The 25,500-nt window shown below is 36.7% G+C and overlaps 1 protein-coding gene and 1 pseudogene across 1 annotated transcript in view; both read left to right on the forward strand.

The window, feature by feature from the left end:
- PKHD1 (PKHD1 ciliary IPT domain containing fibrocystin/polyductin) overlaps positions 1–25,500 on the forward strand; it is a 425,169-nt gene that overhangs the window by 274,943 nt on the left and 124,726 nt on the right. The window contains exons 53-54 of the mRNA XM_089918628.1: positions 18,877–18,990; positions 21,658–21,745. Of these exons, the coding sequence (XP_089774754.1) occupies positions 18,877–18,990; positions 21,658–21,745 (202 nt within the window). The remainder of the gene's footprint in view (positions 1–18,876; positions 18,991–21,657; positions 21,746–25,500) is intronic.
- Positions 226–6,007, forward strand: LOC111178911 (ubiquitin carboxyl-terminal hydrolase 1-like; annotated as a pseudogene).

Raw genomic sequence — 25,500 nt, forward strand, 5'->3', positions numbered from 1 at the left:
AACTGCTCTGTCTGTTATGTTTTGTGGCTTCCTGGTCAGGGGCCAGAGATGCAATGGTGCTAGGAGATGAGGGTCCTCCTGCTGGGAAGTGAGGGATGTTGCAGGATGGAGTGGATCTGGGGTGGTCTTTAACCAGGCCTGGTACACTGGCTTACTTAAATAAAAACCCGAGTTGCTCTAGGTAGGTTCTGTACTTGAAACTGTTGTACACAATGATGGGAAGACATGTCCCTTGCCCTCAAAGGAACTACTTTTGAACTCAGAAAGGCATTCTACTTTGACCCCACAGAGGAGATTAAAAGAGAATTTTCAGAAACAAAAATACCTTATCCCAAAGAAACAATCTCTGATGGTGAGGAAATGTTTAGATATTGTTGTTCAGTAGCATGCAAATTTTAGACTCTCTGGAAGGAGAGACTTCTAGGCCTAACTACCTGTCCAAAGTTTAAATCACTGCAAGAAGCTTCCTGAAAAATTTTGGTCAAACCTCTTCTTGAATGCTTCCAGTGACAGAAAAATCAAAACATTTTGAGACAACATGTTCCCACTTTTAAAAAGTCTGTTAGAATTCTTTCCCTTCTTATAGACAAAGTCTATCTATCTTCCTCTAATTTCTGTTGGTTCAGGTTCTTCTGTTTGATCTATTTAGGACGAGTGTCAAACTCTTCTTTTGATAGCCCTTCATCTACATTTTATTGAATCTTCTCTTTTTCAGGTTATGCAGTTCCTACTATTTTAGCCATATATAAATCGCAGTTATTTTAATCACAGTTATCATTATGATTATATAATTATAGTTATATCATTTTAATCACAGTTATTGATGTTTTAAAATAATTTTTATTTTTGCTTCTATTGTGCCACCTGGAAAATACAGAAAAGCAAGTAGAAAGTTATACCAAAGAAATAAAGTAATCACTTATACTCCCAAATGTAAAGATAGATGCAGTTAATGTTTTGTAGCCCTAAAATCATTTTTTTTCCTTACACGTGCATGTGTACATGCACACACGTGCTCTAAAACATAGAGTATACAGCCTGATAATCTTCTGAATCCTATACTAACAATATGAGAATTTCCTCAATTCATTCTATTTCCAAGACACAATTTTGATAGCTTTAATATTCCACATCCATGTGAGTCTATACATATACATACCTGCATAATAATTTAGTTAACTATTTTTCTATTGTTGAACTTCAAGGTTATTTCAGGTTTTGATTTTTTTGTTTTTTTTGTCCTTGTAACTTACTCTGCAATGAACATCTTAGTACTTAAGTCGTTATTTACAACTCTGATTATTTTCTCAGGATAGACTTTTATAAGTGGAATTAATGGGCCTAAGGGTAAGTGCATGCTTTAAGGTCCTGGATGCATATTGTCAAATTGCTTTTTGGAAAGATTTTACAAATTTGCACTGCCTCCACATTTCTGAGTTATGAGATCCCCTCATGCTTCCTGAAATTGTCACTAAACACACTTGTTTTGTTTAATTCCTCTGAAAGTATGAAGCCAGGGGGAAAGAACTATTCTCCAGATTAAGAGTATAAGCATAAGTCATGACTTATTCTGAACAGAGTGAAATGAATATAGCAGAATTGGGCTATATTCATGGGCTCTAAGTCAGACAGCCTGGGGTCACATCTGACCTGGTTACCTACTTGATGTTTGGCCTTAAATAAATCAGCCTCTGGATGCCTCCATCACTTCATCTGTAACATATGATAGAACCTACCTCAGAGGGATGCTGAAACCATAAGTATAACAGCTCCTACTAAGTGCTTGGCATATAGTAGGTGTTTAATAAATGCTAGTTTATCTGTAAGGGTGCCTGCGGGAAGTACATGTCATACTAACTTGGGCAATTGGAGGAGATTTTAATGAAGGAACCATTTACAAAAATCCAAAAGGCCTGGGGCAAACCCCAGGGCTAGAAACAGGAGAGTATCCTTATCATCCCTTCCCCTAAAGGAGTAAGAGGAGATTGTTAACTGGAATCAGAGATGGAGGTGAATGCCTGAAGATGGTTGTCAGACAGCACCATGAACTTTTGTGTGACTGGGACACACTCGGTACCCAGAAGGACCTCTGGGAGTAAATACCCACATCTTACTCTCTGTCCTCCCTCATCTCCTGCTCATGCTACCATTTAGCCAAACCCAACCAGAACTCCGAATAAAGGAAGATTCACTGATGTCCTGTGTCCAGGACAGCTGGGGCAGTGAGCAAAGGAGGGCAGAGTTTGGAAATGAGGTATCAGTGGGCGCTCTCCACCACAGATACAGTTTTTCTTTTAAAACAGCCAAAGATTCAACTTCATCCAGCTGATTATGCCAACTACTTCATCAACTCTAATTCCTTCTCTTTTTGCATATGTTGCCTCAAATACATATCTCTACATTGTACACTTGTATAAGAATTATTTTGTTTTCACTTGGGTTTTAGGGAGACCTAAGTGCAATATTCTTTACTTATGTCTTTTTTTAATTATTTCAATCCATCTTTCCACAGTGAGGAAATCCTTTTGGCTTCTGATTTTTTCCTCCCAGATTAATATCACTTGCTCATTTGTTTAATATTCTATAAAATTCTCATCCAGTTAACTGATAGAAATATTCAATAAAATTGAGCCTTGTTCTTGTTACTACAAAACTTATTTCAGGTTGGCATCTTCTACTGCTAAGAGTGATCTTTTTTTGTAAGTTTTTTAGGTTTCTGAGGTCACTTATTACTATAATTCAAACTTGTTACTTGTGAAAATCTGTACTTTTGAAGGGAAGTGACACAATGCCACTTTCCAGTTTTGATTTATACATTTCAAACCTTATTTTTAATTGTGTCCATTACCAACTATATTTTTATCTATTACTAGACATGGTATGTTCTTTTTCTCTCTGCTTGTCCATGTGTTCCAGGCTTAAAGGTTGATTATCTGAAAGGAACCCATCTGCCCAATCCTATCTGTATGATGCCTGAAGGAAGACTTTCAACCCATCTGTCCCATTCTACCACACCCTACAGAAATCCCAACATGAAATAGATAATAAGACTAGTTAGCAAATACATCTAATAGATGTGGACATTGGCACAGAGCACTGCCAGAGTCTGTCTGCTATCTGATGCCATTTGATCCAAGTCCCAACATTGTGGAATTATATTTCTTGGTGGTCCTGCTTTTAAGGCAACTGGTGCTGGCAAAAGGTATCAATTGACTTTTAGTAGAGTGGAATCATAATGCTAGCATTAGACAGGAAGTTTAAGATAAAAGCTTTGCTTAGAGGGCTGCAGCTGCATCACAAATGCCAAATTCAGTTTCATTCTTTGTTCAGTGGAAGCCCTAAAAGATGAAGCCAGTCAAAAAGATAAGGGAAGTTGCAAAGATGATTCTTCAGCAAGTTATGAACTAATATGCAGCTTACGGTCCTTGATCATTTCAGTCAAACAGCTTCAGGCTAGTTTTCTCTTAAATCCAGAGAAATATACTGGTGAACTTGCTACTCAGCCAAGGCGACTACTTAACACGCTCAGGGAACTCAACCCTATGTATGAAGGATATCTACAGCATGATGCACAGGAAGTATTACAGTGTATTTTGGGAAACATTCAAGAAACATGCCAACTCCTAAACAAAGAAGTAAAAAATGTGGCAGAGTTATCTACTAAGGTAGAAGAAAAACATCAGAAAGAGGAAATGAGTGGTAATAACAGCATGGAGATGGACAGTATGAGGCATTCGGAAGACTATAAAGAAAAATTGCCAAAAGTAAATGGGAAAAGAAAAAAGTGACACTGAATTTAGTAACATGAAGGAAAAAGTTAAAGTCTCTAAGGAACACTAGTCTTTGGAAGAAAACCAGAGACAAACCAGATCAAAAAGAAAAGCTACAGTTGATTCATTAGATATTCCTGCTAAAATAATCCCCAAGTACATTTCTGAAAATGAGAGTGCAAGACCCTCACAAAAGTAATCAAGAGTTTATAAACTGGTTAAAGTCTGCAGCTAAGCAACCCAGCATTATTTCTAAATTCTGTAGTCTGGGTAAAATAACAACAAACCAAGAATCCAAAGGACAATCTAAAGAAAATGAATATGATCTTGAAGAGGACTTGGAGAAGTATGAGAATGATAATACAGCTAATGGTTGTGTACTTGTATCTCCAGGGAATAATGTTATGCCTGTTAATGAAGTTAAGCCCATAAACAAAGGTGCAGAGCAAATTGGTTTTGAGCTAGTGGAGAAATTATTTCAAGGTCAGCTGGTATTAAGGACTCATTGCTTAGAATGTGAAAGTTTAACAGAAAGAAGAGAAGATTTTCAAGACATCAGTGTACCAGTGCAAGAAGATGAGCTTTCCAAAGTAGAGGAGAGTTCTGAAATTTCTCCAGAGCCAAAAACAGAAATGAAGACCCTGAGATGGGCAATTTCAGAGTTTGCTTCAGTGGAGAGGATTGTAGGAAAAGATAAATATTTCTATGAAAATTGCCATCATTATACTGAAGCTGAACGAAGTCTTTTGTTTGACAAAATGCCTGAAGTTATAGCTATTCATTTGAAGTGCTTTGCTGCTAGTGGCTTGGAGAAAATAAAGAAGATTAAGGGGGGAAGTGCCATATATCCTTCACAGAAGCACCTGAATATTAGTACTTATTTCAGTATCCTTTGTGTTTGATTGTTATGGTGGTGGACTTTCCAAAATCAACACTCCTTTACTGACACCTCTTAAACTGTCACTAGAAGAATGGAGCACAAAACCAACCAATGACAGCTATGGATTATTTGCAGTTGTGATGCATAGTGGCATTACAATTAGTAGTGGGCATTATACTGCTTCTGTTAAAGTCACTGACCTTAACAGTTTGGAACTAGATAAGGAAAATTTTGTGAACGACCAATGTGTGAAATAGGTAAGCCAGAACCATTGAATGAGGAGGAAGCCAGGGGTGTGGTTGAAAATTATGACAATGAAGAAGTGTCGATTAGAGTCAGTGGAAATACCCAGCCAAGCAAAGTTTTGAACAAAAAATATGTAGACGCTATCGGAGTTCTTGGAGGACAAAAGAGTAAAGCAGATTATGAGTTACACAACAAAGCATCTAATCCTGATAAAGTTGCCAGTACAGCATTTGCTGAAAATAGAAATTCTGAGACTAATAGTACTAATGAGACCCATGAATCTGATAGAAACAAGGAATCCAGTGACCAAACAGGCATTAACATGAGTGGTTTTGAAAACAAAATTTCATATGTAGTGCAAAGCTTAAAGGAGTATGAGGGGAAGTGGTTGCTTTTTGATGATTCTGAAGTGGAAGTTACTGAGGAGAAGGACTTTTTGAATTCCCTTTCCCCTTCTACATCTCCTACATCTACTCCTTACTTGCTATTTTATAAGAAATTATAGAGTGAGTGTATTTTCCTTGCGTATATATTAAACAGACCTGGACAAACATCGGTAAATTGATTACATCAAAAAAGTCTTTAGCTTATCTTTTGAAGCTATTGGGTATTACTGGTCTCTCTAGGTTTTTATATAAATAGTGAAATTTGAATTATTGAAAACCATGTTAATTTTTAGAATTCATTTTCCTTAGTGGAGACTAGTGATTGATGCATTAGCTTCTGGGAACAAACTTGTATAGGTTCTTAACTGAATTATTCAAAATGGAAGCATTTAAATACTTTGAATTTACCTATCTTTTGTGTTTGCTTTTTCAAATAAAGTGCTTGTATTTGTATCTCCATATTTTGGAGTAATTATCTACATGATGTTTATAGCTTCTGTGGTTTTTCAGCTAAGAAGCAGAATCTCATTTCAGTACATTTAGTTTTGTAAGTCATGAAGCCAAATATTTGATGGGCTCTATTAGAGGCACATGTATGTATTCACAGTAGTGCACATTTTGTGCCTTGAATCACTTTGAAAAGTGTCTCAGAAAACCTGAAGAGTCAGTCCTCTTCTATCTTCACAAGACTTTTTATATGTATTTATGAAAGTGATTCTGTACCCTAGTAAATCTTTTTCGGCATGGACTAATTTGTATCTCTTCATAGTCATACTCTGCATGATCTGTATATAGTGCATTGAACTTAGAGGTGTGACCTTAAATTTAACTTTTTTTTAAAAAACCAAGAGGTCGGGCTTCCCTGGTGGCGCAGTGGTTGAGAGTCCGCCTGCCGATGCAGGGGACACGGGTTCGTGCCCCAGTCCGGGAAGATCCCACATGCTGCGGAGTGGTTAGGCCCGTGAGCCATGGCCGCTGAGCCTGCACATCCGGAGCCTGTGCTCTGCAACGGGAGAGGCCACAACAGTGAGAGGCCTGCGTACCGCCAAAAAAAAAAAAAAAAAAAAGAAAAGAAAAGGAAGATAATGTCTTGAAACAAAGGAAGAAATTTGCAAGAAAGAGGGAGTGGTTAGTAGTATGAGATACAGCGGAGAGAATAAAGAAAGCAGGAAAGGAAATTGTCCATCTTCTTCTTTTTTTTTTTTTAATATAATGGCTGTCAAATATAGTTGTGATAGAAAATGTTACTTTGCATGTTTTTTTAAAATTAATTCTTTTTTTTTGGCTTTTTTTTTTAAACATCTTTATTGGAGTATAATTGCTTTCCATTGTTGTGTTAGTTTCTGCTGTATAACAAAGTGAATCAGCTATACATATACATATATCCCCATATCCCCACCCTCTTGCATCTCCCTCCCACCCTCTCTGTCCCACCCCTCTAGGTGGTCACAAAGCATGAGCTGATCTCCCTGTGCTATGTGGCTGCTTCCCAATAGCTATCTATTTTACATAAAATTAATTCTTATCGGAGTATAGTTGCTTTACAATGTTGTGTTAGTTTCTGCTGCACAGCAAAGTGAATCAGTCATACGTATAAATAGATCCACTCTTTTTTAGATTTCCTTCCCATTTAGGTCACCACCGATCATCGAGTAGAGTTCCCTGTGCTACACAGTAGGTTCTTTTTTTTTTTTTTTTTCTGTACGCGGGCCTCTCACTGTTGTGGCCTCTCCCGTTGTGGAGCACAGGCTCCAGACGCGCAGGCTCAGCAACCATGGCTCACAGGCCCAGCCGCTCCGCGGCATGTGGGATCTTCCTGGACCGGGGCACGAACCCGTGTCCCCTGCATCGGCAGGCGGACTCTCAACCACTGCGCCACCAGGGGAGCCCCCACAGTAGGTTCTTGAACAAAGAAAAAAATTCGACACAATACATGAAAGACAGTAACTTCTAATAAGCTTAATGCCATTTACCTATACTTTAACAACTTCATTTTTTGGCTTAAAATATAGCCTTAAGTACAATTGAACAGATTCAATCTCATGTTTGAAAATAAACCGTTGTCTATATTAAGAGTGATGTCATCAAACCTTTCTATGCTTTCATGAGTAACAAACTTTCTTTTCGATGATAAAATGGAGCAAAACAGTAGATATTAAGGAGAAAATAGATTTGCCCCGTCTCCATCCCCTTCCTCCCCACTTCTCTCACTTTCTCTTTCATTGAATGCCAACTCAGTGCCAAGCATTCTCCCTGGGACTTGAGTATTCAGCAGTGAGCAAGACAGGTAAGATTCCTGCATGCACTCTTTTGTTGGGGAAATAGACAATGAAATAGTAAAGTAAATGGGGAAGATAATTTTAGATGGCAGTACATGCTCTGAAGAAAACTAAATGGAGGAGTGAGCTGAAGAGAGGTGTTGGCACCATAGATTAGGTAGTCAGTAAACACTTTTCTGAAGAATCAGTGTGACTACAGACCATAGAGCCAAGAAAGAGCTAGACTCACAAAGATTTGAACAAGAGGGTTTCAGACAGAAGGAGGAGCTGGTGCAGAAGTCCTGAGGCAGAGCCAGGCATGTGCTTTACATAATTGTGAGGCAGAAAGGCTGCCTTGGTAGCTGGAGACTAGTGACAAGTAGGCATGAGTTTCACAGTGTAGGATGGATTTTAAGCTATGCAGGGTTGTTTTCTAAAGTGATGAAGAACGCGAGTGAGTCCAAATTGTGCTGAAAATTGCTACTTTTTGATAAACTCATGCATATGACTTTAAGAAGACAGAAATTAGTTTAGGACCTTCATGAATAGGGGAACTCTAGAAATCTGGATTATAAATCTAGTTTAGCAAGTCATTATTACAACTTCTGGAAAATTCCTCAATAGTGGATTTATAACTGTGATATCTCAGACCTCAGAGATTATGTGAATCATCTGTATCATTGTATGGATAATGGAACTGAGATCCAAAGAGATTATTGATTGGTTCCAAGGTCTCATAGCTCGTAAAGAGCAGGACCAGGATTAGAGGTTATTTTAGTCACTTCAAATATTTGTTCTTCAAGCCTTTGCCCAAGGACTACCTTTACTATGGGCATTTTCCATTCAATAGGTTTCAGTGTATCTTTTCTCCTGGTCCATTCTTTCATTCGTATTGTCATTACTGCATTCATTTTACTATTATGAAATGGTATGTTTTCATGAATGTCTTCTCTGTATTAGATGATAGGCTTCTTTACAGAATTTTGTAACCCTACTACCTTGTGCATAGTAGGCTTCTGATAATGTGCTGTGTGACTGATTAGCTTATTGATAAATGAATGGACACATCTAAGTCTGTCTTTCAGCTCAATGCCTTTTTCTTGTAATACATCCAGTCTATTGACACCTAAATGTCAGCATCTGTGAGGAAGGGCTTACAGTGTTAATGTATAAATGACCACAATGTTTCCCCCCTCTCCCTATATGAAAGGAATAAACAGGGGCTAAAAACACATAGAAAAAATTGATGATCTTGTACAAATCTAAATTTTATTCTGTCTAGGAGAGGAAAGCTAATAAAAATGCCTGACTCAAAGCCTGTTCAATAAGCATTGGTTTGTTGAGTGTTTTAAATGTTTGTATTTCTTTGTACAGGAATAGCTGTCTGAACTCATCCTTTTCACCAGTGTCCTTTTTTAGTTGAGACATCATTTCCATGCTTTAATATGCATCCTTTGTTATGTTAGATATCAGTGATATTAACATGTTATTGATCCAAATGTGCAACTCACTGAAAGTGTTTTAATATTATGCATACTTTTAAAATTGCAAATGGAAAATTCTCTTGTGATAGTTTGTAGGAGGATTTCAGAGAGGGATAATCAGTAATAATATATGTGTGTCTTTAAAACTTAACAGACGTCTCCTTGATCCCTAAGTAAACAACACATGCCCCACATTTCAGAGTCCCTTCGGACTCAGCAGTGCATTTTTCCTTCAGCCTGTCAGAGCCAAGTCACGTGATGCACTGCCTAGTCACTCAGTAATTATGCTAGGAACTGGGTTTTTATCCTAAAACTTGTCACATATTGTTTTGCAGAGCCAGTGATGTGTATTTGTCAGCCCTGTCTCACATTTGTAGCCAGGAGCCTAAGGTCATCATTAGCCCATGACTTTGATTGTCAGGAAATGAAGTACTAGGTGTATGGAAGTTTCTTTCATTGCTTGCATGATTGGGACTTTCTCAATCCTAAAGAAGAAGAAAAATCCATACACAGTTTATTGCCTTCCAAACTGACAGTTCTGTAAGGCTCATTGGATGATTAAGTAATAAGAAGGAGACAAACCAGAGAAAAGTGTAGATTAAAACATATCCTCCAGCTTAAAGACACAATACCCAGTAGTCAGACTCATTGAGTAGCCAGCGAGAATCTTGTGGTGATGTTTGTTTAAAAATAATATATTAAGGGAAAAAAAACAAACCAAACAAAAATATATTCTTTCAAGTTTATGATTAAAAAATAATACAAATTAACCACAAATTTAATGTGTAAATATAAGTGTACATAGATATCTATAAAGTAAATGGTTTATAAGTTAGCTAATAGAGATCATCAGTCAACAAATCAGTTTCTGTTTATACTGACCGTTCTCTAATCAAACTACTAGTTAATAAAAAGGTGAAATCAAAGAGATGTGATTTTTAAATATCATACTTAACTGTAAGGGCAAAAGCATAAAACCTTTGTTCTTTACAGGTTCAGGAAGCACTAAACTCCACTTCTGTGAGTTCCTCAGAAGATTGGTAGCCAACAGTTAAATAATACATATTTCAAAGTTAGATCAGGCATAGAAATATCTGTTTGTTTTCAGATGGATATTAGTTCTTTGACAAATATCACATTCTTCTTCTTTTTTTTTTTTTTTGATGTGAAACATTTTTTAATTTTTTCCATTAAATTAACTCCGTACAGAGACAGCATCAGATGGGTGCCAGGGTCCCTTTTTGCTCTCATCTCATCTCGTCTTCCCTTTTTTTCCCTCTGCCCTATCCCCAGGATCCTCTCCATCCAGTCAGTGCTCTCTGTGGTCAAGTCCATGGAAATTCCTGGCTCTACTACAGTTCTAGGAGGGCAATTGTGAGACCTCTCAAACCTTCATGTTAATTGACTAAGGCCTTTTAGGATCTTTAGAGTGTAGCACCTACAAAATAAACACACAGACACATTTTGAAAACAAGAGTTTTTTCCTGCAAATATTGCTCTCCTCTTATAGTACAACGTGGGTATATTATTTTACTAAAGACCTTCTGCTCACCCTGTGTGAGAAAGCAAAAGATTCGGGGGAGAGGGCAGGGAAGATGAAGAAAGAATGGAGTGGTAGATGGAGATGCAAGTCATGTCCAGAGAGCATTTCAGGCAATGGAAATAGCATGTTGAAGTCCCCAAAACTGGGAAGCTGGAACATTTGTGGAACTAAAATAAGGCCAGTGTAACTGAAGCTGTGTTAGCAAGAGAGAGAATGGTTTGTGAGATAGAGCTGCGAATCAGAGAAAGCAGAGCATCGTGGGTCACATTAAGGAGCTTGACCTTTACCCTAAGTAAGGAAAGGGTGGATGGTTTGGGGGAAACCAGAGGGAAGGCAAGTGAAGTAAATGTTGTAAAAGTTTGGTTAAGAAAGATTGGAAGCTGGCCCATGTATCACATTATTCTTAAATGTATATGTATTTTTAAGCAAAACATGGATACAAGAAATAATCCTTCTATCTTGCTGGGTTTGTCTCTACTAAACACAATTGTAGTAATCATTTTACTTTAATATTTTAATACTTTCTAAATCAGCATTTCCCCAAATATATTTTGGACACTTCTATCACAATAACATAAAATTCCTTAGAAATTTATTAATTATTTTAAAATGTTTAAATAGTTAATTATATGATAAATTTAAAATTTGTTAAATATTAATTATTTTTTCATGGAAAAGCTAGATAATTTTAAGCAAACAAGTGAATGAATGAATGAATGAATGAATATTTTCTTGGTTAGAAAATTCTTATGACAGTATTTGAGTTTAAGAGGAATTTAATTGTGTTTTCTGCAGTTCCTTGGTCTGGACATTCAAGTAAGTGATCACATAATATGTTTACCTTTGAAATGTCTAGTTTCTAGTACCTTAGGGATAGGACCTTACTTGCTAGGAAGAGCTTGCCTTCTTTCTCTTAATTTCCAAATTTAAACATTGATTTTAAAATGTTTCATTTCTCTATTGTTACTACCACTACTGTCTACACTGTTATTACTACTAAGAGCCAACATTTTTAAGAGCATGTATTATATGCAGACCCTGCCATGTATCTTTAACATGTACTAAATTATTTAAGCCTAATTAAAAATGGATGCTTTTACTGTGCCTGTTTTATATGAAGTTGCAGAAACTGAGGCTTACAGAAGTAAATTAGCTCAGTCTTATTTATGAAATTATAAGGGTTTTTATACATGTTGCAAATATGTGAATGAATATGTTATATATTAACTTTTATTTTAATTTCTATCAACTGTTAACAAATTGAGAGCCCTCCTCATCAATGATGGAAATTTGTCAGTTTGAATAAAATCACTCTCTGAGGGGCTGGAGATTGTCATTTGGTAATGTCTACTGGTTATTCTTATAACCATGTCTTATTTCATTGGGCTGAAAGCCCTTCCACCCTCCTTTTTTTTTTTTCACGTGGGATTGATTTTGTTGAGGAGGGGTGTTTTAGGGCTAAGTGGGTCAAGTATACACTGGGAATTAAAAGCTAATTCAGAATAAAACAGTCTTCACAATTTAATTGATTTATCACTATTTGTCCAGAATGTTCTGGAGGCTCTACTCTGAAGAAAATAGCTACAGCAAGACATGAGAAAAATAGTCATGCTTCAGTTGGAAGCTCAGCTTCCAAAGTCATCAATGTATAACTTAGTTCTGAGGGCAGGAGAAAATGTGTAAAATTGATATTGGGGGTAATTTCTTAACCTATCTTTTATGGGCAATCATGATATTTATGGAATTTCAAGGTTAACTTGGAGGGAAATACAGATTATTTAGAAACACAATTTGTTGTTTTGGATTCAGTGAACAGGACCCGACAAAAAGTTTATTAGGGAGATGAGTCTAAATTTTTGGTCAATATTTATTAAATATATGCAGTTTTTTTTATACATCAGTTATACCTCATTAAAGCTGTAAAAGAATTTAATGCGTTAGAGAAGCAGAAAAACAAATATAATTTTGATGAGTTCCCATTCTATTGATGAACAAGTACGTATTGATGAGTGTCCTTGAAACATAATAGTTTATTATGAACTATGACACACACGTTCAGAAAAGTTTGCAAAGTAAAAAGTACAAGTTCAACTAAATAAGAATCCATTCTAGTGGGTATGTAGTGGGATCTCATGGTTGTTTTAATTTGCATATCTCTAATATTTAATGTGATTTGAGCACTTTTAAAATTTTTATTTTCTATTTGGTATCTTGTTTTGTGAAGTAGCTGTTCTCTTGCCATTTTTTTTTTTTAAAAATAGATCTTTATTGGAGTATAATTGCTTCACAATACTGTGTTAGTTTCTGTTGTACACCAAAGTGAATCAGCCATATGTATACATATGTCCCCATATACCCTCCCTCTTGAGCCTCCCTCCCATCCTCCCTATCCCACCCCTCTAGGTCATCACAAAGCACCGAGCTGATCTCCCTGTGCTATGCGGCTGCTTCCCACTAGCTATCTATTTTACATTCGGTAGTGTATATATGTCTTTGCTACTCTCACTTCGCCCCAGCTTCCCCTTCCCATCCTGTGTCCTCAAGTCTACTATCTATGTCTACATCTTTATTCCTGCCCTGCCCTTTTAAAATGATGAATTATCTTTTTTATATTGATTTGTTGAAGTCTTTTTTTCAAATCAAGCAACATTTATTAATAATTACTATTATTATTACAAAAAGCAAATATTTGTTTTCTTTTTAACATCTTTATTGGAGTATAATTCCTTTACAGTGGTGTGTTAGTTTCTGCTTTATAACAAAGTGAATCAGTTATACATATGTTCCCATATCTCTTATCTCTTGCATCTCCCTCCCTCCCACCCTCCCTATCCCACCCCTCTAGGTGGTCACAAAGCACCGAGCTGATCTCCCTGTGCTATGCGGCTGCTTCCTACTAGCTATCTATTTTACGTTTGGTAGTGTACATATGTCCATGCCACTCTCTCACTTTGTCACAGCTTACCCTTCCCCCTCCCCGTATCCTCAAGTCCATTCTCTACTAGGTCTGTGTCTTTATTCCCGCCTTACCACTAGGTTCTTCATGAAAATTTTTTTTCTTAGATTCCATATATATGTGTTAGCATACGGTATTTGTCTTTCTCTTTCTGACTTACTTCACTCTGTATGACAGACTCTAGGTCCATCCACCTCACTACAAATAACTCAATTTCGTTTCTTTTTATGGCTGAGTAATATTCCATTGTACATATGTGCCACATCTTCTTTATCCATTCATCTGATGATGGGCACCTAAGTTGTTTCCACCTCTGGGCTATTGTAAATAGAGCTGCAATGAACATTTTGGTACATGACTCTTTTTGAATTTTGGTTTCCTCAGGGTATATACCCAGTAGTGGGATTGCGGGGTCATATAGTAGTTCTATTTGTAGTTTTTTAAGGAACCTCCATACTGTTCTCCATAGTGGCTGAACCAATTCACATTCCCACCAGCAGTGCAAGAGTGTTCCCTTTTCTCCACACCCTCTCCAGCATTTATTGTTTCTAGGTTTTTTGATGATGGCCATTCTGACTGGTGTGAGATGATACCTCATTGTAGTTTTGATTTGCATTTCTCTAATGATTAGTGATGTTGAGCATTCTTTCATGTGTTTGTTGGCAGTCTGTATATCTTCTTTGGAGAAATGTCTATTTAGGTCTTCTGCCCATTTTTGGATTGGGTTGTTTGTTTTTTTGTTATTAAGCTGCATGAGCTGCTTATAATTTTGGAGATTAATCCTTAGTCAGTTGCTTCATTTGCCAATATTTTCTCCCATTCTGAGGGTTGTCTTTTGGTCTTGTTTATGGTTTCCTTTGCTGCGCAAAAGCTTTCAAGTTGCTTTAGGGTCATCATATGACCAATATTTGTGAATATTTTATGCAAGCTTGAAAAGAATATGTATTCTTTGTGAGTCTAGTTTTGCATCTACACATATTATGTTGTTTGCTAATTATATTAGTCAAAACTGTTGCATCCTTACTATTTTCTTGTTTATTTAATTTGCCACTGTTATTTTTGGTATATCTGCTCATTTTTGCTTTATTCTGAAGCTATGATGCTAGGCACACACATACTTACTATTCTTATAACATCGGTGTCTTTTTTACTGTGGAGTATCCCTCTTTATTTCTAATTGTTTTCTGCAAGAGGATTGGTTAAAATTACTTAGTTCACCATTTTGGGAACAAAATAGATGTGAACTTTGCTGGAAAGACACAGCTCCTTCTCTCAGGGAGTGTACTGTAAAGAGGAGGCAGTCTGATAAAAGACACTTACAGTACAGTCTTGAAGCACTGAGGTAAAGCATGGCCTGTGTGGTAGCCCACAGTGGGCTACTGAAAACAGACGTAGTTGACAAGGAAGGCTCCCAGAGGAGGTGGCCTCTGAGCTGGGTTTGCTCTTGTTTGGGGACTCGGTTTAGGTGGCTCAGCTCTCAAGCATGGCGAGGAAACCGGGGCGCAGGTGGCGGGGAAGGAAGGGGTTCTAAATGCACAAAGCTGTTCCCAATCATTTGCTATTTCAAGGAGTTTTCCGATGTCCGGTATTGTAAATAGGTAGCACTGCAGTGGAGAACTTTGAGCATGAACCCTTGCCCGTGTTCTATACTATTTCTTTAGGACAAGTTCCTTGAAGAAGACTTACTGCAGCAAGAGGTGCGGACATTTTTATGCACAAAAGGGGGCATCTAGCTCTAGGTCATAGGAGGCTTTCAGAAATAAATTATAGTGGAGCCAAGTTTTGAGGGATGATTAGGAGTTAGACAGGATGAAAGCAGGCATTATAAAAGCCTGGGAAATCTCACGGGCACAGAGGAGGGTGGAGATAAATAATTCAGGGTGGGCTGGCTTAGTCACAAGCTGTGGGGAGTCGTGCTAAAAGGGTGGACTTAAATGTAAACTAGGTTTATATTTGATTCCATCAAAAAGTTCAGTTAATAAAATCATATAAAGTCCTTTAACCTTTTTCTTACCTTTGAAGTTCATGGAATCCATTTGTACCATATTCCTCAAATCATTATAACCGTTATCTTTTATATACCAGAACTTATTTTCCTTCCATCTCCCCAGGTGATTTTAGCATCTGGAACATATTCTGTTTCCCCTCCGTTGCCCACCATCATCCTAAGTTGTGACAACTTCCGTTTACTTCTTTCCTATTCCGCTACGTCCATGTGTCCTTGGATGGGACTTATAAGTCTAAGCCCAGCTTCCCCACTTTTTAGCTGTGTAATTTCTGACAGGTTCTTTAACCTCTCTCTGTCTCCGTTTCCTTGTGAGAGCCTCAACAATACCCTTCACAGGGTTATGATAATTAAATGAAATCACATATGCAAAAACACCTGGCTTGTCTTGGCAGCATGACGACAAGGATTTCCCCTCCACTGTGAGTATCTGCATTCATCCAGGTTGAAAATGCCTTTTGTTACAGTTTAGAGCAGCTTGAAGCAGCTTTGAAAAGGGAAATCAGAGAAGAACTGCATGATCCCATGAGCCTTCTCTTAGCGGTGGCTCCTCTCATTTAGGGGCAAAGCCCAAGCTGGTGAGAGCACCTCACCTTTCTTTGAGCGCTCGATTTGAGAATAAAATGGGGAGTCCGGACTTTAAGGCTTTCCCTTTACCAGCTTTCACACATTTGAGAAGCACTGCATTTTCATGTTAAAATAGTATCTATTTCCTTCTCTTAGGTCACTCTTGCCTTCTTTCTGCTCCGTCCCTATTCTCCATCTTTCCCTTCCTCCACATCACAAAAAAGAATACAAACTCTGGTCATTTCAGATACCAAAAGATCACGGCAGGCTGACTAATTTTGCACAGGCTTTCTGTGAAAGCTCCACATGTGCTGCCGTTTTGGGTTGCATAATTGATTTAATCTCTGATTTTAGAGGAACACTGAACTCTTTTCGTGGGACTCTGCGTACATTTCTCTAGGGCAAAAACTGTCCTACTTTTTTTCTCTCTGGTATCTGTTTAGTGCTAGACCATTTTCCCCCAAGAATCTAAACTACCCTCTGTGAAATAAATGAAATCACAGTTGGAAAACGGCTTACTGGCCAGATAAGAGCTATACCACGCACATTTTCTTCACATTCTCCTCCTCCCCACATCCCTTCTTTCTGCTCTCGCACATCTTTGTTTTGGCTAAGAGGATGTGTTAGTCACTCAGCTGAGGATTGACGTTCCCTACGTGGAGCCTCTGTGTACCTTAGCGTTTTCTTGGGAAAGCACACGCTGTGAGGTCCAATCCTTGCATGCCCGTTGGCCTACTGTGTGACTCCAGGGAAATTTACTTACCCCTCTGAGTCTTACTTTCAACAGTCCCTGTAGACCAGTGGTTGTGCAGGCTGAACTCTAGAGCTAGGTATGTAGCAAGCTGGAAACTCACACCGAGCCTTTGGCTAACCAGGTATATATATATGGGGTGCCAACTGGGGAAAATGATTTTATGCCCCTGAAAGACCACTTAGCCAAAAGCACAACCAGGCAATTTTAAGTTTCCATTTACTTCATTTTACCATATTTGGCAACCTCATTTTACCATATTTAGCAACCTCATTTTACCATATTTGGCAAACTCATTTTGGGTTATGTTTTCAGGAATTTCTAAGTGGAAAGGCATGTTTGATAGCAGATGTGTTTTGTCAACTTCTCCGATACAGTATATAGTTTGGAGACAATCTTCTCACTAGTTGCTTCTTAAAAAATCTAATGCTTTGTAATATTTTATGTACTCTAAGGTATATTTTCTGAAGAAAATAATCTTTGCCAGGTCCGTACTCAGAAACACAATTTTAGTAATTTCCCCAAATTATTCTCATACTGTGAAAGTGACCAAAGTCTGCTGTTTACATCAGCAGATTGAGGTCAAAAGTTAATTCCCAACTGCTATTTGAGTATCACAGCTTGAAGGTTGTGTCCTTTTACTGCTAAAAGAATTTAGGCTTAGATGATAACCTATTACTTGTTTAATAGAACACAGTATAAACAGACCATTGTTCAAATTCAGACTGATACTTACTAGTTGGATAAATTTGGATGAGTCCCTTAACCCCTTAGCCTCATTCTGTATGAATATTTAACACTGAGATAAGAATCATATTTACTTCTCAAGTGTGTTGTGAAGATTTTTTTTTTTTAAATGCCAGGGGAATGGGTGCAGTAGATTTATGGTAATCAGTATATATATATTTTTTTTTCGGTATTTGGGCCTCTCACTGTTGTGGCCTCTCCCGTTGTGGAGCACAGGCTCGGGACACGCAGGCTCAGCGGCCATGGCTCACGGGCCCAGCCACTCCGTGGCATGTGGGATCCTCCCGGACCAGGGCACGAACCCGTGTCCCCTGCATTGGCAGGCGGACTCTCAACCACTGCGCCACCAGGGAAGCCCCAGTATTTTTTTAAAAAATTTATTTATTTATGGCTGTGTTGGGTCTTCGATTCTGTGCGAGGGCTTTCTCTAGTTGTGGCAAGCGGGAGCCACCCTTCATTGCGGTGCGCGGGCCTCTCACTATCACGGCCTCTCTTGTTGCGGAGCACAGGCTCCAGACGCACAGGCTCAGTAATTGTGGCTCACGGGCCCAGTTGCTCCGCGGCATGTGGGATCTTCCCAGACCAGGGCTCAAACCCATGTGCCCTGCATTGGCAGGCAGACTCTCAACCACTGTGCCACCCGGGAAGCCCCTGCTGTGAAGATTTAATGCTAAAATACATGTAGAGCAATGTGGGGATCCAGCCGTAGACAGTGTATCAATCAGGTTTTGCTGTAATAATGTTGTGTAACAAAGAATCACCAAGTCTCAGTGGCTCACAGCAACAAATATTGATGCGGGACTTGATTTGACTTGGTTCCAGCTCATGGGTTCTGTTCGGGTCTGCTGTGTACGTCTCTTCATCCAGGCCTTAGAGGTTATTTAAGGAATTCTCCTTTCATGGCAGAGAACATTATTGCAAGTGATCTGGTGAAACTTGCCAGGCATTTTAAAGCATCAACTCGGAATTGGCATTACTGTCACTTCTACCCGAATTTCACTGGGCAAAACAAGTCATGTGTCCAGGCTCAATATTAATAGGTCAGGAAAGTATACTCTGCCCTAAGAAGAGTGAATATTTGCTGAACAATAATCCAATCTCCCTCAGAGAAGTTTACTGCATCTCATTTTTCCACCTTTTCTTTTTTCATCTATGAACACTGGCTTTTCTCCATCTAGTCTACTTTATAGCATCTACTTTGCATTCTCAAAATTACATCACAATTTCCCTCTCCCTCCTTAAATTTCAAATTAATTTACATGATATACTTTTCTTGTAAACAGGTACTTTAGAAAATCCCTTAGAAAAAGAAAAAAAGCTTCTGATTCTCCTTAGAGCTTCAGAGGGAGTCTTTTGTGACCGTTTCATCGGAATTCGTATTGATCCAGGAACAATTGGTAAGAGTAAAGTGCAGCTTTATTAAAAATGAAATGTGTGTGTGTTTCTGATAGGGAAGTACCGTTCATAGAACACCTACTAAATTCCAGGCACTCTTCTAGAGAATTTATTATTTCACTTACCAGCTCTCCTGTAAGGAGTATACATTTTACAGATGTCAAAACTAAGCCTCAGAGATGGTGAACAATATGCAGAAAGCCACACAGTTTTATACTGTCAGAACTTAGATTCATATCCAGATTGATCACACACCGAAGGCTGGATGAAGAGTCTGTGTTATCAACTTTAAATTCTGTGTGGTTACTGATAATTTTTTAAACTGATAGCTCTATAGATTACTAAGAAACATTTACTGTTGGTAGTTTCTTCCTTTGATACTGCCACAATACCAAATCCTGTTTTATTTTATTATTTTTTTAATGTTTATTTATTATTAGTCATCCATTTTATACACATCAGTGTATACAGGTTAATCCCAATCTCCCAATTCAAATCCTTTTTTAAAGCACAGAAGAGCACAGAAACTAGGACTGGACTTGTATAACTATGATGTAAGGGCCACGCAATAACTTAGTTTTAACGGAAAGGTATAAGAGGCTTTTTATAGATTTCTAGCATTTTAAAATTATATTTGTATGGTAATCCTAATTTTTTTTTTAACATCTTTATTGGGGTATAATTGCTTTACAATGGTGTGTTAGTTTCTGCTTTATAACAAAGTGAATCAGTTATACATATACATATGTTCCCATATGTCTTCCCTCTTGCGTCTCCCTCCCTCCCACCCTCCCTATCCCACCCCTCCAGGCTGTCACAAATCACCGAGCCAATAGGTAATCCTAATTTTATAAGATTTCAGTGACTCAGTAAAAACAATCATGTTAGGATAGTTTGAAGTTTGGTAACCTGGTTTCATAAAGTATAGCCATTGCCGTTTAATACTTTGATAGTGCTTTATTGTTTTCAAATGATTTTTCATATATGCTATTTAGTTTATCTTTTTAAGAATATGAGGTTAAGAAATATTTTACTTTTTTCAAATTGACAAACTAGACGGATCACAACAGGAGCGTGGACTCTTTTTGCCTGTGGTGTCCACTCTGTTCCAGGGAGTGCCATGTTGAACTGGACTTTGTGTTAGGAGCATGTGAGGGTGCCTGTCTTGATCCCCAGTGCCAGCTGTATTGCCAAACAAGTGTTTCTAAAAATTTCTCTGATACTAAATTGAAAAAGGAATGAAATGTTTGTCACTGCATGCTTAAAATTTGGTGATATCATAAGTAAATAACATATTTTAATCTCTTCAAGTATTATAATCTCCTTGAAACAACTAGGAAATGGTGTCATTTTACAGTTAACCTTTGGTGATTGGGAATGATCAAGAAATCTGCTTTCTGGTAAATTGAAGGAAATAAACTGGTTTTTGTTAAAATCTTTGTAGTTGGAAATTTCTCTAAACTATTCCATGTTACTCTCCTGTCTAGCTTACTTAGCTAATAGTGATTCATTTTTTGATGATGATATTATTATTATGAAAGATTGATTCCAGGTCATGTCCTAAAAGTGGGAGTATTTTTTCCATTTCCACTGATCCTTATTTTAGTTTTATTATCTTCTGAAGTTTTGCTGAATTAGAGTATGGTAAAATTATGGATGTTGACTTAAACACTTGGTTTGGTTCTAATTAACTGAGCTTTTTTAGTTCACACTGGATGAAAACCCAAGGCATATTATTTGTACCTTACTGGTTTTTACTTCCCTTACACATTTTCTGCTAAAATTTGTGAAATCTTTAGATTTCACAATTAGTGATTTGCAATAAAATGGGGGTGCACTAATCCAGGAGTATGAAGACAATCAATCCATTTGGGTGCAGGAAGAAAATATTAGAACTTTTATTCAAACATGTATGAATATATTCATTTGTATGTATGGTTATTTATCTACAAACAAATAGACGTGTGTTAGGTGTGCATGATCATAATTTTGTTACTGCTTGGGTTCATGCTCAAAACATGTTTAGACCACTAGAATATGAGGAATTTTGTTTCATGTGATTTTAAATGGCAATAAAATGTGTAAGAGGAAATACCTGAAGGAATAAAACTGGACTGCATCAAGCATGTCCCTGGTAAGACTTTAATTTATGAGTCTGAAATAAATTATATTTTGAACAAATGAGCTAGAGATTTATCCTTTGATATCTGTAATACAAAAGTATCTGAGGTCCAGCTATGGAAAACAAAGCTAATAGCAGCAAATCTCTTTCCTCAGGAAACAAAATTACCTTGCCTTTGGAAAGTCTACTGTATAACACAAAATATCAAAACCAGTTAACTTCCAACAGAATTGCAAATGGTTTGGAGTGACTTACTGGTAGAAATCTAACTAGTTAGCTGGGAATAGACCATTAGAGTGGTCTATTTCCCAGCTCTTGGATTACTAGATGTGGTGTAGCATTCATTTCTCTATAGATTTTGAGAGAATAAAAATGTTTCATAGACAAGTGAGATGTTAAGTGTTCTTTTTCTGATAAGGTGGACATCTTCATATATAGTTTCTATATCATGTATCTTGCACAATAAGCTCTCTAATGAGTTTTCCTTATATGGCCTTAATTTCTTGGAAGGATTTTCCTATCCAACTGTTGCTCCTTTTATTTTCAGGGGTGTTTGGGAAACTTCAGCTTCATAGTGCTTATCCTAAGAAATCCTGGACACATCTTGGGGCTGACATTGCCTCAGGCAATGAGAGGTAAGGAATGAGAGTAACTTAGGGATGTAGTTTTTGGTTTGGTTTGCTTCTGCTGGAGGTTTTGTTACAATATGAAATTAAATTTTAGATTAAGGATCATAATTTAAGGATGAATAAATAGAAAAATAAAAGGCTAGAAGGAATTTAAAATATTCTCTGTAACATAATGGAGGAAGAACAAAACAAGCTAAAGGCAGGGGGGATATAATTTATTTAAGGAGTAAATTTTAGATCATACATGTTTTCTGCTGCCAATAAATCTTTAAAAATATGAATTCTATGAGATAATAGATGAAATATAAGGAGGGACCGCAATGTCTGAATTAAAATGATAGGTGGTGAAGAGATAGATAGAAATGAAATAAGAGTGAGATGAAGCACATAAAGAATCTTACGGAATTTAAATTGCAGTAATAGAATTTAATAACGCATTGGAGGCAGTAAAGAATGAAATCACTACTGTGTCAAAGTGAGCAGGCAACATGAAGAAATTGATGGAGTCTACATGAATGAAGAAGACAAAATCAAGAGATAAAAATAATAAAAGAGAAGGTATTAGAAATAGAGAACAGAAAATAAAAGCGCATTTTGATAACTGCTCTTTTTAATGAGTCCAGAATAATGACAACACAAAGAATAACTAAAACTTAACTAAAATACACAAAACAGACCTGGGATTATTTCTATTTAATTTGAATAACATCGAGAATAATGATAGATACATATCCTCACAGTACAAGAAAAAAAAGTGAAAAAGTAAAAGAAAAACAAAAAGGGACATAAAGCTTGATAACATTAGAATTTTCTACAACATCAAATGTAGGAAGATAGTGGTGCAAAACCTAGAAATGTTCAGGGGAAAAAAGATTATAAGCAAAGGCCTGGCTTGTAAACATAGACCCTGCTAAAATGCTGTTCACATGTGAATGTAAACAAAAGATTTCTTTTGCTTTGCAAGAACTGAAAAAAATTCAAAAATGTGTTATAATAAAGAGATTAAACTGAGTCTAAAATTTAAGAATACAAATAGAATTCAGGAATTCTATAAAGGTAGATAAAGTATGGATATCAAAGGCAAGCATTGGAATAAGTTAAATATAATACTGTAACTATGGTTATTAAAATAAGACAAATTCTAATTGCACTTATAAAAGAAACTATATAAAATCTGAAAGTTAATGTATTAGTCAGGGTTCTGTTTCTATAAAATATATATAATAGTAGATTATATATGTATGTATGTATATATATATATTATATACAGTATATGTTATATATAAAGAGATATGTTTCAAGGAATTAGCTCATATGCTTAGGAGAGCTATAAGTTCAAAATTTTGTAGGGCAGGCTGGCAGGGTGCAAAGACTTGAGCAGGATCTGATACTGTAATCTTGAAGTAGAATTTCTTCTTTTTCAGGGAAACTTCAATTTTGCTTTAAGGTCTTCCAACTGATTGATGAGGCCCACCCACATTATTGAGGGCCATTTCCTTCACTTAAAGTCACCTGACTGTAGATGTTAACCACATTTGCAAAATACCTTCACAACAACAGTAAACTTCCTGTTTGATTGAATACCTGGCTACTATAGCCTAGCCAAGGTGACACATAAACTAACCATCACAGGTTATAATTCTCAAATAAAAATCTAGGTTTGAAATTGGGGACTATAGCCACAGGAAACTGGAGATGGAACATAAGAGAGCCATAGGAAGTAAATATGTAAATATGAGTTAATTCTAACAGAATTAAAAATAGGACATATAGGGCTTCCCTGGTGGCGCAGTGGTTGGGAGTCTGCCTGCCAATGCAGGGGACGCGGGTTCGTGCCCCGGTCCAGGAGGATCCCACATGCCGTGGAGTGGCTGGGCCCGTGAGCCATGGCCACTGAACCTGTGCATCCAGAGCCTGTACTCTGTGATGGGAGAGGCCACAGCAGTGAGAAGCCCACGTACCACAAAATAAATAAATAAATAAATAAAATAAGACATATACCTTCCAAATCACCAGAGAGAAAAAAGAATGAAAGAAACTATAAAATGGTGAAATACAGAGAAGACCATGAAATAGTGATAACTAAAACAACAAAAAAGGTACAAAATGACAATAAAAGTAAGAAAGTAAGACTAAATCTGCCAATTATAAAAAGAAAATATGCTTGTTAAAAATGACCCTATATAGAAAAAAAAATTAGTAATGAATAAAAATATAATCATAACTTTTTTTATCAGAGGAAAACAAACCAGTTCAGAAAAATGTTTAGTTAAATATTGGACAAAACGAATCCTTAAAATAAAAATAAAATGGAAGCAAGGACTTCAAAATTATTCACAAGAAAAGTAAAAAATCAAAATACATACATTTTATATTAATAAAGACTTCAATCTTCAGTGAGACCCCAGTAGTAAGGAAAGTTTTATACCAGATAACATAATATAGAAATATATAAAGTAAATCGGTAAAAAATATGAGAGGAAATTAACAGAAACAAAAATAGTAATGAAAGTAATAAAATTTACTTACCTCTTTCAGTTTTTAACCTTTAGATTAAAATTATAAAGAAAATATTAAGAAATATAACCAATATAATAAAGGCAATTTAATTTGTATATATGTATACTATATCTTTACTCCAATATATATAATTAAAAACCTTAATGAATTTTAATAAACAGAAATTATATATTGATACAATATAATCACAATAAAATAAACATGGAGATTAAAATAAAAGTTTAGCCAACAACCTTAATCTCTTGCAAGATGGAAGAAAAAAAAGATAAACGCTCTCCTACATAACTTTTGTATCTGAGAGGAGATCAAACCTTTATCAATAGACTACTTGGAAAATAACAGTAATGAGAGTATTACATGAGAGACAGCCATACGTGTCATCACATTAAATGCTTTCATTGTTGAATAAGAAAGTACAAAATAAACTAAGTTGTCAATGTAAGAAATCAGGAAGAAAATAACCAACAAATCTAATGAAATCAATCTGTACCTGATAAAGGCAGAAATTGATGAATTACAAAGTAGGAAATTAATAGACTTGATTTTTTTTTAGAGGTACTGGTTTAATCTCTAATAACTAACCATACAAAGAGAACAAAATGTAATTCAGAAATGGGGATACAACTATAATAGATATCAAAGAAATTAAAATTGTAATCTAAAAATGTATATATCTATATAGTGTCATTCTGAAATTAAAAAATTATATATAGAAATATAAATGATTGGGACTTCCCTGGTGGTGCAGTGGTTAAGAATCCACCTGCCAATGCAGGGGACACAGGTTCGAGCCCTGGTCTGGAAAGATCCCACATGCCACGGAGCAACTAAGCCCATGCACCACAACTACTGAGCCTGTGCTCTAGAGCCTGTGAGCCACAGCTACTGAGCCCACGTACCACAACTACTGAAGCTGGCATGCCTAGAACCCATGCTCCACAACAAGAGAAGCCGCCACAGTGAGAAGCCCATGCACCACAACGAAGAGGAGCCCCCATTCGCCGCAACTAGAGAAAGCCCGCGCACAACAACAAAGACCCAACACAGCCAAAAATAAATAAATGAATAAATTTTAAAAAAAGAAATATAAATGATCATAATCAGCTAAAGAAGAATAAAACTGAAAGAACCAATAACAGCAAGACATAAAGTTATCACAAATTTATTCCCAAGAATACATTTGGCTCAAGTAAATTTATGTCATGTTTTTCTAGCCATTCACTTAGTCATCAGACACTTAT

This window comes from Delphinapterus leucas, chromosome 10 (genome assembly GCF_059928025.1).
Source record: "Delphinapterus leucas isolate spDelLeu-1000000601 "Yukka" chromosome 10, BTC_Dleu_Yukka2, whole genome shotgun sequence".
NCBI lineage: Eukaryota > Metazoa > Chordata > Mammalia > Artiodactyla > Monodontidae > Delphinapterus > Delphinapterus leucas.